The 13726-nt window shown below is 44.2% G+C and overlaps 1 protein-coding gene across 1 annotated transcript in view; it reads right to left on the reverse strand.

Annotated features, from left to right (window-relative positions):
* SOHLH2 (spermatogenesis and oogenesis specific basic helix-loop-helix 2) overlaps nt 1-13726 on the reverse strand; it is a 76685-nt gene that overhangs the window by 10449 nt on the left and 52510 nt on the right. The window contains exons 6-8 of the mRNA XM_030199394.1: nt 11429-11530; nt 11191-11338; nt 3310-3401 (exon numbers count right to left, since the gene is read on the reverse strand). Coding sequence (XP_030055254.1) covers nt 3310-3401; nt 11191-11338; nt 11429-11530 — 342 coding nt within the window. The remainder of the gene's footprint in view (nt 1-3309; nt 3402-11190; nt 11339-11428; nt 11531-13726) is intronic.

The raw sequence follows: 13726 nt of genomic DNA on the forward strand, positions 1-13726 counted from the left end.
GCAACATTAGTGCATGTAAGAAGCAGCACTAAGCCGTGATCAGAACAAGAGAGAGGAAAAAATTTTTTTCAATGCTTTCTCTGTCGAAGCACAGCCCTTGAAAAAGCCTGTAAGCGAAACGGATGGGGCCACCAGCGGGCAACTGATAAGTGCTCGACTTTACTTTATTTGTGAAAATAGCTGCTTCATAGCATTTCATAAGAATTGGTAAAGGTTTTTGTGAACCAAATAAAATTTGAAGTTAGCATTGAGATTGTAAAATTTTTTTTAATATATTACCAAAAAAGAATAAATTTGATAAAATATTTTTGGAAATAAATTAAAAGTTGAAGTAATTGTTTCAAGCAAGGTTTTTATGACCAGTGTTGAACACCACACCCCCAGTTAAAGCCGCTGAAAATTGAAAGTAAGCAGTCGGGCGTTTTGAGGTCTTTTCCTTGCCTTTTAGAAATATTTTATAAAAATTAAATATTATATTTCCATATAAGTTTTACTGGATTCCTCTTCATGTTTGGTAACATTAGTGCACAGGCATCTCTAATGTTTAGCGTGCCCACAACTTTAGCATTCGCTAAAAACGCGAGCGTGCCTTAGTAAAAGATACCCTCAGTGAAGTATGGAGTCCTATCCTATTTGATAATCCCTGCTGCAAGATTGCTTAAAGTCATTTTGAATTGAAGAAATGTTTACCACTGATGACTGATGCTTACCGAATAACAACTCTGAGTGTTTTGGAATCACTGATGAAGATTTTTCCCTTCAGAGATTGAAGTGTTAACCTCTCTTGGTTTTTTAGTAATGACTTTTGGAGATGACAGATCTTTATAACATAAGCATAAAAGGAGTAATTCTATGACTACACCTCTGGTAGAAGCCTATTCTATAAAGGAATCTAGGTGCCTACTTTCCTTTATAGAATACTTGTGAACTGGGTATATACATGCATATGCAGTTAGGTGTTAATGCTCGCTCCTAAATGTCATGTTTCGCCTACTGGCTGTTTCAAGGATCCACCCCCTAAATTTCTCCCGAATCATCCATTCCGACTAAATATGCTGGCATGGATGATTCAGGAGAAACTTTGGGGGGGGGGGGGGGGGGGGATTCCTGAAAAAACCAGTAGGCGAAACATGATTCATGTCGGACCAGAAGAATCCCCGGAGCCGATATCATTGATTTCAGTCAAACAACAATTAAAAGTCTATTTATATATATTGGAAGACTCAACAATATTTGAAAGACTAAAGTAATTCTAACAAAAAACAAGGCCAGTGACAATTTGGGAGTATTATCTTAATGGACAAAAGACATACTGTTCCATCTGATAACCCCACTGAGGTCTTAAAAAAATTTTTCTTTCACATCTAAGTTAATACACATAGAGGCATATTTTCAAAGCACTTTGGGAGGCTAAGTTCCATAGGTTTCTATGGAACTTTGGGAGGCTAAGTGCTTTGAAAATGAGCCTCATAGGCTTGTTCTTTGGAAATAATTAACTTCACAGATCTACAAAGAAGTTGGCAGATGAAGGGATAGGACTTTCTTTACTAGGTCACAGTCTACTGCCCATTCTGTTCTATAGATGCTTTGTGCAGAATTAGTACTTCTGTTTTGCTTTTGGGAACAAACATCTCTAGAACCATACTCTGCAGATTCCTGCACTGTATCTGCTTTCAGTAAGCAAGATTTGTGCTCCTGATTTGCTATCTTTCTGCTGTCTTGACAACTTTAAAATCCAGTTAAATATATATGGTTCTACTCTACACTAGAATCTATACAATGTGATTAATCTACATTCATGATTTAAAAGATTGACCTGGTCCCTAAATATTTCCACACTCTGTGGTCAAGAGTAGTTATCACCGTTATCCTTAAATGGAACTAGAATTTTAATAGTGCCTTTTATTATTCTTGATATATTTGTGATGGAAGCTAATCCAGGCCTGTAGATGGAGACAATTCTGCTAAAATCTAGAACCCACTGCTTTCTCATATTGATCTATGTGCCTCGTCCTTCACTGGTAACCAACTGTTAAAGTTCCCCAATTTTACCAGCCCATGTGATTTGAAAGAGCAGATGTGGATTCCATGGACTCAAATGGTGGGTTCAAGGGAGACTTAAAGGTGAATTGAGGTCCCAGGGCAAAGGAGGCTTCTGTATTGGAAAACCCCTTCATGAATCTGGAAATGACTGGATACTATGAAGCTGGAAATCTGTCTATAGGACAAAAGCTTGTGTGCATATTTCAGCACTTTTCCCAGACATATAAACAGTTGTGAAAAACTGTTACTCTGACAAATACAGTCAAACTATTTTTACAAAATCTGGGAGAACTGTGTCAAAAGATGTGAAAATAAAGAACTATATCAGACATTACTAACAGGTTTTCACATCTGCAGGAACTCTATCCTTGAAACATCTGGGTGAAACACGATATCTTGAATGTGATCTAAACATTGGTTTCAGTAAGTTAGTGCATATTATATTTTGTCAAAAAGAAAAAAAATGGACCAATGAAGATTATATGGTGGTGAATTTTATACTTACTAAAACTTACCATCTGATGGTCTGATTATAATAGAAAAAGTGTTATGTGCTAGAAGTCTGTGCTCATTGCCTTTATAAAAGAGGGTATGGATGAGATTTGATATACAGTGGAACCCCAATATAATGTACCCTGGAATAACACAAATCTGCATATAATATGATCATGTATTGGCTACCCTTTTTTTTTCTTTTTTTTACATACAGCTCCTTTTGCAAGAGATCCATTTTTGGCTCAATTGTGCTCTTTTTCTATTGACCCCACATTTAATGGGATATTTTATGTATCCCAATCATAGCATTATATCGGGGTTCCACTGTACCGCTTTTCTGTGGTTAGAATCAAGCAGTTTACATGTTATATACAGGTACTTAATTTGTACCTGGGGCAACAGAGGGTTAAGTAACTTGCCCAGAGTCACAAGGAGCTGCTGTGTGAATTCAACCCAGTTTCTCAGACCACTGCACTAACCATTAGGCTACTCCTCCACTGGGATAAATAGGCACTCTCTATACATTTTACACAGGAACTCTGTTATAAAAATTACCCTCTTTAGGTACCTCATGAATTACTGGAGCTACTCGGTGAAAAGAATATCTGTGATAGGCCTACATGTACTTGGTGTCCATATAATTGCATGCAATTGCACAAGAAGCAACAATTCAGACCAGGCTCTCCCATCAACATTTCTTCACAGCTAGAGTTAAGCTTATGCATTTTATGAAGGTGTAACAGAAGAATCTGTGTCATTAGTTAAGCATACCTCTGTGCCACAGCACAGTTTCGTGGTGAAAGGTCCATGTGCACCCGTTGCCTCTTGCAGAATTGTTTGTTGCTCTGAAGCGTCTTTACAATCTAAACATGAAAAAACATTTAAAAAAATAAATCATGAAGTGTCAGCCTTGGGTCTAATACTGTGCACTGCCAGGTGGAAGGTCCACAGTTCAGTCCCTAAAATGGGCCTTCTGCTCCTTAGCTCAGCTGGGGATGAGGCAGAGTCAATATTCACAGCCTCTGGGGGAGGGAATCTAGTTTTAAGTGGCAAGAACATATGTAGATGCTGGTATTCTAGAACATACGCAGATAAAGGAAAAGTTATATCTTACCTGATAATTTTCTTTCCTTTAGTTGCAGCAGATAAATCCAGAAACTGGTGGGTTGTAATCAGGTGGAGACATAGAACACTGAAAGAAGGCAGTGACCCTAGACATCCAGCCTCTTATTCTTTCAGTATATGTCGCATCACAAAGCAGAACATGAGATAACCATACTGCCAACCTTCCTCTCAAAATGAACCTTAACAGTGAACCGCAATGTGCAACTTGTTGCATTTTTTTTTTTTTTATGAAACACTGCACCTGAAAGAGCTTCTCTGGATGGGAACAAGAAGTAGAGAACGGTCAAATGAACGAGAAGGGATCCTGGATTCATCTGCTGCAACTAAAGGAGAAAACATTTTCAAGTAAGACATTTTTCCTTCCATAGCATCAGCAGCAGATGAATCCAGAAACTGGTTAAGATGCACCAAAGCAATCCCCTATCGAGGGTGGGAAGCCGCCACTCCCAGTGACAGGACTGCTGCTCCAAACCATGCATCACCCTGCATGGCCATGTCGATTCTATAATGCTTTGAAAAAGAATGCCATGAAGCCCAAGTGGCTGCCCTACAAATGTCCTCCAAGGACACTGGTCTCTACCCAAGAAGCAGATTGAGCCCGAGTGGAATGAGCCTGCGACTTTGCAGGCAGAGATTGACCCGCCAAGAGATACGCAGAAGTGATCGCCTCCTTCAGCTACCAAGTTATAGTCATTTTAGATGCAGAATAGCCCAATCTAGAGCCAGAAAAAAGCACAAAGAGATGATCCAAACACCAGAAATCATTAGATATCTTCAAGTACCGGAGGAGAACTCTACAGACATCCAGCCCCCGCAGTTCAACAGATTCCTGAGGAAAATCCTCCCTTCAAAACGAGGGAAGAAAAAGAGGCTGATTTATATGAAATGCTGAAATGATCTTCTGCAAAAAGGACGGTACTGTCCACATCAAAACTCCAGACTCCAAAATCCATAGGCAAGGATCTCTACATGACAATGCCTGGATCTCTGAGAACCAACAAGTTGAAGCCATAGCCAAAAAAACACGTAAGATCTTTAGTGGAAGTCAGACGCAAGGGCTCAAAAAGAGCCTTCTACAGTGCCCCTAGCACCAAGTTCAAGTTCCAGGCTGGGCACGGACACCAAGCTGGCGGCCTGAAATGAAGCGCACCGTGCAGAAACTCTGCCAACGAAAACTCCAAAACTGGACCCCGGAAACAGGCCAACGCCGAAACCTGAACCTGGAGCAAGTTGTAAGCCAAACCTTTCTGCAAACCCATCCTCTAGAAAAGCCAATATGTGTGTCACTGATGCCCACAATGTCGACTAAGCGCGATCTGCACACCACTCTTCAAATGTCCACCGCACCTGGGCATAAGCTGTAGTAGTCGAGCGCTTCTGAGCCTGAAGCAAAGTGGCTATCACTACGTCAGAATAGCCCTTCTTCCTCAATCTCGACCTCTCCAGCGCCAAGCCATAAGACCAAAGCGGGAGGGATCCTCCATGAGGACTGGAACCTGATGCAGGAGACCTGGCACAACCAGAATCCAAAAGGGCTTGCCCACGAGAAGCCATATCGTCTGCATACCAAGGTTGGCGTGGCCAATCCAGAGCCACATTGATCAGCAGCCCACGATGCCGTCTTTTCTGGAGCAGGACTCTCCCAATCACTGGCCAAGGAAGGAAAATGTACAGCAGTGCCAACACCAGTCATGGCTGCAGAAGGGCATCCAACCTGGTGGACCCGAGATCCTTTCTTCTGCTGAAGAACTTGGCCACCTTGGTGTTTCCCTGGACGCCATCAGGTTGAACTCCAGCGTACACCACTTCTGACAGATCTGGAGGAATGCATCAGACGCCAACTCACATTCTGCTGACGCGAGGAAATGACGATTGAGAAAGTCCGCCTGAACATTGCTCCGGCCCACAATGTGCGTTGCCAACAAGCAGATAATGTCTCTCCACCCACTGCAGCAGTTCACTCGCTTCAGAGGCCAACGAGATGCTATGCGCACCTTCCTGACGTTTGATGTATGCCACCGCTGTCGTGCTCTCTGAGAGGACACGTACTGCCTACCCTTCCAAGACTGACTGAAAAGCCTGCAGCACATACATCACCACTTGCAGTTCCAACCGATTAATGGGTCACACCACCTCTGTAAATCGACCAATGCCCCTGCATATACCGGTGGGGACAATGAGCACCCCACCCCACGAGGCTGGATTTCGTGACCACCACCACCCACTGCAGAGCCACCAATGGTATTCCCCACTGAAGGTTTGTGGTACAAAGCAATCAACTCATGCTGTGCCTCATCTGTGGAAGCCAAGGAAGACGACGTTGGTATTCCTGGGACATCGGTAACCATCTGCAAACAGGGAGCGATGCAGCTAGCACATGTACGCCCTCACCCATGGCACCACCTCCAGAGTGGCTGCCATGGATCCCAGAATCTGAACATAATCCCAGGCTTGATGTCTCGGAATCCGCAACACAGCACTTACCTGAGAAAGGAGCTTGAGTCTCCTGCCTTCCGGCAAAAAAACACACCCTTTTGCTGTGTCAAAGCACACTCCCAGATAGTCCAGTATCTGAGAAGGAATGATATGACTCTTTGAAAAATTGACCACCCATCCTGCAGCTTGTAAAAGTGCCAGGACCTGATCGGTTGCCAGGCAACTCTCCTGTTCCAATTCTGCTCGAACAAGCCAATCATTGAAATAAGGGTGCCCTCTGACCCCTTCCTATTGCAGGAACACTGCCGCCACCACCACCACGACTTTGAAAAATGTGTCACGAGCTGTAGCCAGTCCAAATGGCAGGGCGCAAAACTGACCGCAAAGTGTAGAAACCGATGATGGGGAGGCCAAATAGGAATGTGCAAATAGGCTTAATTCAGATCCAAAGGTGTTAGAAACTCTCCCGGCCGCACCGCAGCTACCACCGACCACAAGGTTTCCATGCAGAAATGGTGTACTTGCAGGAATTTGTTGACCTTCCAGAGATCGAGCACTGGACGGAAAGAATCTCCTTGTCGACGCACCACAAAGTAAATGGAGTACCGACCTACACAAACCTGAGACGGTGGTACCGGTTCCACTGCTCCCATCTCGAGCAAGGCCCTCATTGTATCATCGATCACCACCAGCTTGGCAGCAGTGGTGCACCGAGACTCCAAAAAAGAGTCCCCAACAGGAACGGAGAACTCTAATCTGTCCCCGTCTCTGATAAGATCAAGAACTCACTGGTCTGACATGATCTTGACCCATTCTTCTTAGAAAAGGGTCAGCCGACCCCTATCAGCTTCACGGAAGAGTGGACCAGCGCCCAATTGTGTAGAGCTTCCAGGAGCTCCATCAGCCCGCTGCTCCTGCAGATCGCTTGTCACTGAAAAGGGAGGCCGCTGGTGCGCTGGAATGTTCCAGAAGGCCAACCCAAGCGGTATATCGGGCCTCACAAGATCATGACCATGACGCACCTGTCCTCACCACTGGTTTAGGCTTGTCCTCAGGAAAGTGCTGGGATTTGGAATCCTCCAAATCCTTAATCTTCTCCAGATCCTCCCTGAAAAGAAGCTTCCCCTGAAAGGGTAGCTTAGTAAGAAGCTGCTTCAACATCCCAATGGTGCAGCCACAATAAACGGCACAAAGTCATCACCAGAGCTACCTACTTGGCCAATGTCCGCAATAAATCATACAGAGCATCAGCCAAATTGGCCAGACTCCATATGAGAAGCCACAATAGCCAAGGCGTCGGACAACTCTTAGACCTGCTCCAGCACCTGCAGCAGCCAACTAAGACAGGCTCTGGCAGCTAACGCCTGCAATGCCAGCGCCAAAACCTCAGATGCACACTTCAAAGAGACCTCCAGTCGCCGGTTTTGCATATCTTTTAGTGTCACCCCACCTTCCACCAGTACAGTAGTCTTCTTAGTGGCTGCCATCATCACTTTAGGAAGAGAAAATTTGTCCACAAAATCAGCTCCCACAGTGCAGAGGTGAGCCATGGCTTCACCACCTTAAGGCCCCCATCAGGATAAGACCACTGTGCCAAAATCAGATCCTGAATGGACGTGCACCAGAAATGTCTTAGAAGGCCTCCAAGTGCTAGCCATCTTCGCATTGACCAAAGCTGCCACCTGCGTCTCAGTCAAAAATATTCAACGCCTTCAAGGTGTCCGAAATGAGGGACAACAGCTCATCCCGATGAAAAATCCTGACGGTTGTGGGATCATTATGTTCCCCCTGGAGGAGCTTGCCCTCCTCTGCCTTCTCTAGGCTAGATTGACGAGAAAATTCCTCCAAGCCTGCCATCACAGAAAGGGGATGGAAACAGGGTCCCAATAACCCCACCTCAGACATGGGGGCCAGATACCTGCACTTCTGAGTGGGATCCTCCACTATAGTCTGAGGTAGCTGGACAAGCTCCACAAGAAGCACCTGTGTGACCTCTGGTACCAGAGGGGACTGTGACGGAGGACAAGACCTCGTCATCAAATAAACCTGGTGCATTAGGAGAATAAAGGGAGAAAAACTACCCAGCTATCCCAGATCCCGCTGCCCCCACCAAGGCCGCTGAAACCACACCACAGCAGTCTCCGGATGCACCATCCAGGCACGAGGGATCAAAAAATGTCAGCTGAGAGGAAGCAGAAACCGCATCTGAGGCCACAGGAAAAATAGCACACGGGAGGACCCAAAGCACCCTCAGCTTCCATGCTCTCTGCACACTCGTCGCTGCAACAACCTGAAGCGGCTCATTTCTTCCTACAGCAGGAACAGCGTTTGCCTGATTCCTTCTGCTATTGCACCGCCGGGGATCACAGACTGTGTGGCCAGAAGAGAAAAAAAAAAACTCACCCCTATGCCTTGTAGCGCTATTGAAATGATACATAGTAGTAGTAGTAGTAGAGCCCAAACAACCCTCCCAGCTCCCCAGAGCCATCCAGGCGCAGGGTTTCATTCCAGGCCGGTAAGCCTTTTTTTTTTTAAACAGCTGTAGCCCTGCTTCTTCTTTTTTTTGGTGAGAAAAGAAAGAGCAGAGCAGCCAAACACTAAAGGGAGCACCCTGGACCAAGGGGAACTGTGGGATAAGGCAGGGACCTGGCCACCAAATATGCCTTTAAATCTGGCATCACTAGCCACACACCCCCTGGCTCAACTAGCAAACATGGTCCACGGAGAATTTAGGAGCTGGAGGGAATTTGTCCACCACCTGCTGAAGATAAAAAATATACTGAAGGAATAATGGGCTGGATGTTCAGTGTTCTCTATCTCCATCTGATGATAGACAAATACAACCCACCAGTTTCTGGATTTATCTGCTGCTGACACTATGGAATGAGCAGGTGATAATGGTGCATACTTTACAGGTGGGCATTTTCATGGGCAGAGTTTAGGTGGAGCATGAGCAGGACACATAATTACAAGGATAGATTATAAAAGTTTATAATCTAATCTACATGCAGGTTTTTCCAGTCTAGATGTGAGCATTTGCACCAGTTCTACGGTTGGTGTAAAATGTTCATATGCTGCGAAGTAGGCACCTATATTTCCTTATAAAATATGCTTTAAGGATTTCTTCCTGGGGATGAAAATTGGACTTATCAGAGGTGGGAAGAGTTGGGGATTTTGCGTTTGGAACATGGTACTTTGCTGCCGTTACAGGCTTGGGGGGGGGGGGGGGGTGGCTTTGTTCAACTGGCAAATGCTTTTGCTTATCACCAATTGAGACATTATGTTTCTGCCCTGGATGGTGCCGTGCTGGCTGCTTGCCACAGTCTAGGCTAAATTCTCTTTTACAATTACAAGACAGAGACTGTTTATCAGTCTCAGTTCTACGTAAAGCAATTCTAGAGGTTTCCTCTCAGAAAAACACATTGCACTTGTCAGCCAAATGGAAGGTAGATTTGAATAGATCAGGGCAGCCAAGAAGGGAGAAGGGTAAAATTCCCTGGGCCTGACCTCTAAGGGGGGGCCTGGGCCCAGCAAACTTCTTCCTGCCTGCTTTTGGGTCTGTCCTTCTTGCTCCTGCATGCTGCCCAGGACTCAGATGATTGCATTAACGCAATATCGCATTAATTCAATCATCTGGGTCCAGACTCTCGGCATGGACAGGAGCAGCGCAGGAGAGGACAGAGCAAGAGAGCAGACAGAAAGGTGCATGGGCGGCACCCTAAGTGTGGGGGAGTGGGGGCATGGTGCAGCGACAGTGGCCCAGGTGGGGGCAGGGCGCGGAGGGGTGTGCACAGTGTTCCAGTCCTGCCCCGGGCCCGGCTGTCTCTCTTGACAGCCCTGGCATAGATCACCTGCTTCTTTGAATCTTGGTAAATTGATTTCTAGACTCCCAAATTTGACAATAGCTGCAGACTTAAGGGAATGTCAGTTTCGAGCGTTACATAGTAAATATATTACTGAAACCCAATTATTTCAAATGAGAGACATTGATACTCCTCTCTATCAGAAATGTACCTTTTTTTTATGCCTTTTGCAATTGTTCTGTGGTTTGACATTTTTAAGGACTCAGGTTGGGTTTTTTTTTTGACAAATATGAAGTGTTCCCATTGCAGCATGGTGGTCGCCATATGCTGACCATAATGCAGACTTATTGGGTAAAAAGCCTATCCTGAAAGTCTGGACTATCTCTGAGTCACCTTCTTTCTGTGGATGGCGAAGTATGTTACACCATGTTATTGGAGAAGCAGAGGGTGTAACTGTCGTTTAAGCAAAAGAAGCAGTTTGTTAGTTTGGGATCCTTACATTTTTTCACTATTATCTAGGGCTCGGAGTCTCATTTTAATTATGCTGTAATTTCTGGGTTTGGTCATTTTCATCCCCTTGCTGTGGGCAGTTTCCTGTTTTTTTTTTGGGGGGGGGGAGGTGGGATTGCTGTACATGTCGAGCTAACGGTATGTTTTGGTGAAGGGCTGTAAGAACCAAGGCCCTTCTTTACTATATGTCTGGTTGGGATATGCCTTGCCACGCTTGGAGTTGATTTGTCTTGTTATCTTATCTGTTATTGTCAGTAATCAAACAAATTTAAACACAAAATAACCTTCAAATAGATGCTTTCGTAGTACTTTAATCTAGGCGCCCCTTATAGAATTACCCTCCACATGGCTAGATTTAGGTCCTATTATTAATTATCGGATACCTGAAGGAGACCTGGTACCTGGTCCTGTCACTAGAATGTCTACATTAGGCATATTTAAGAGCAGGAACTAGAAAGTAGAATTAAAACTCCTGGGTAGTTGTGGAGGAACACCCAAGTACTGGCTGCTAGCTCTAGTCTCAACTGAGTTGGAAATACAAAAGAACAGAAGAAACTGCCAGGTGAATAAAAATTCATGGATAAGGAGGCACAGAAAATGTGCAAAAGACAAAAGGTAGCTACAAATGAATGTTCATGCCACCGCACCCAGCAGAGGCCAGTGAGCTGGAAGCTAAAAGGAGCAGAAGCAAATTGCACGATACAAAAAAAATATAAATCAAGACACTAAAATAGGTAGACAGGAATGCCCATCCCCCTTCGTGAGCACTGATATATACCTGAGTGGTTACAGCTGGAGGTATTTTGCCTTGTATACATCTCATATATTCCACAGTTGCCTCCAGGATAGAAGCTACATCTGTCTTTGTTCCATGAATGCAAGACAACAAAAGACGCAGCTGGTCATAGCATTTCCTAATTCGTTCCCTAGTTTGAATAATGGTAGAGAAAAAATAAATTTAACAGAACAAATCTTTTCTTGCTATAAGTGGCATCGTTATAAAACTGCTGCATTACCTTCTCATTTTCTCTTTGCTCGAATGAAGGGCAATCATGTTCTCGGAATTACAAGCTGTAGATGTTGACCAAGAAGAAGCCATCGCTCTCAAAGACCCTGAACTATAGAACCACAAAAGTTAGACTTTTTTCAATAACAGCTTTCTTGGTGTTAAAACAAAACTGTAGAGTACAAGAAAAATAAAGTGAAAAGAAATTTCCTTAAACACCAAACCAAGGGGCTCTCTTCTATACTACAGTAAAGTTTGCAGTTACCACGGTTTAACACATGATATTACCTTGCAAATTTAAGACGCCACTTATTGGGGGTGTTCTCAGTATTTTCTATTGCAGGTTGTGCTTTTACATTCACATTAAGGTGTGGTACCCGCTCCCAGTTATTCAGGAAGCATTCAGTGCTTTTATCCAACCGATGCATCTTCTTTTTCCATCTCTCCTCTTCTCTCCTGCCTAGACTCCATTGCCAATTGACTTTTTGATCACCAACAAGTCCTAAATACAGACAAGACTGTGGCTTGTTGGTTCTCTAATTCAGTGAATCCTCCCTTCATGCCTATTTCTCTTTTTGGGGGTAATTCTCGACTCTTCTCTCTCTTTTTCACAATACATTTCACACTTGTCCAAGCTCTGCTTTTTCACTTTTCGACAGCTGTGGCCTGACACCTTTTTTAATCATGATAATTTCCATGCACTTATTCTTGCATTCTTTACTTCACATCTTAACTACTGCAACATCATCTATTCAAGTTTACCTTGTTCAGCTCATAAGAAACTTCAAACATTACAGAACATGGCTATCGGATTATTCTGTCACGCTGGTCGCTTTGATCACACGTCCCCCTTACTTAAGCAACATCACTGGCTATCTGTAGACTTTCGAATTACCTTACTAAATTGCTCTGTTGACTTTCAAGGCTTTTAGATTGGGTACACCTCTCTCTCATGTCTTACTATTCCCTACTCACCAGCAAGAGTCCTCCGTTCTTTAAATGACCATCGTCCTGTCCTTCCAGGTCTAAAACTTGCCCAGCTAGAAACAACCAGACACCGTGCCTTCTTTTTCTCTCTGCCTCTTTCTCTTCGTGGTGAACCATCCCTTAAAATCTTTAATGCAAACCTGAAAATCTGGCTTTTCAGACAAGCTTTTGGAGATCAGTATTAGCCGGGAGTTGCTGCCAGTTGGTTAGGTGAATCAACCCTTGTTCTTGTCTGTGTGTTTTATACTTTCCTTTACATGAATGTATTATGATTTTCTTAATATGAATGTATTTCTCCTCTGTTTTCTTCTGTGTAATTATATATCTTTTCTGTCAATTTCTTTATATTTCTGTTATGTACACCGCTGTGCTCTGCCCAGGCAGCTAGAGCGGTCTAGCAAATCTAATTAAGTGTTACGATAGTGCCTATGCTTCCTGCTCTCATTCATACGGCCACCTGGTGGCTGGAGCTGGTGACTGCCATGGACTGACTGCTGGCTGTTTCCCATGCTCCAGAAGTTACTTCGGTCCGGTCCGGATCTTCCAGCCCTCCAGTATGTCTTGGAACTTTCTGGAACTAAGCAGTACCCGTACCGGGTGACCGCCCTTGTTGTTTGCCTTTATTAGCCACCTGGTGATATGCAACTTATCCTTAAAATCGAGCGTGGTACCGGAAGATTGGAGGGTGGCCAATGTAATGCCGATTTTTTTTAAAAGGCTCCAGGGGAGATCCGGGAAATTATAGACCGGTGAGTCTGACGTCAGTGCCGGGGAAAATGGTAGCGGCTATTATTAAAAACAAAATTACAGAGCACATCCGAGGACATGGATTACTGAGACCAAGTCAGCACGGCTTTTGAGTGGGGAAATCTTGCCTGACCAATTTACTTCAATTCTTTGAAGGAGTAAACAAACATTTGGACAAAGGGGAACCGGTTGATATTGTGTATCTGGATTTTCAAAAGGCATTTGACAAGGTACCTCATGAAAGGCTACGGAGGAAATTGGAGGGTCATGGGATAGGAGGAAATGTCCTATTGTGGATTAAAAACTGGTTGAAGGATAGGAAACAGAGAGTGGGGTTAAATGGGCAGTATTCACAATGGAGAAGGGTAGGTAGTGGGGTTCCTCAGGGGTCTGTGCTAGGGCCGCTGCTTTTTAATATATTTATAAATGATTTAGAGATGAGAGCAACTAGCGAGGTAATTAAATTTGCTGATGACACAAAGTTATTCAAAGTTGTTAAATCGCGACATGATTGTGAAAAATTACAAGAGGACCTTACGAGACTGGGAGACTGGGCGGCTAAATGGCAAATGGC

Source organism: Microcaecilia unicolor, chromosome 4 (genome assembly GCF_901765095.1).
Source record: "Microcaecilia unicolor chromosome 4, aMicUni1.1, whole genome shotgun sequence".
Classification (NCBI taxonomy): domain Eukaryota; kingdom Metazoa; phylum Chordata; class Amphibia; order Gymnophiona; family Siphonopidae; genus Microcaecilia; species Microcaecilia unicolor.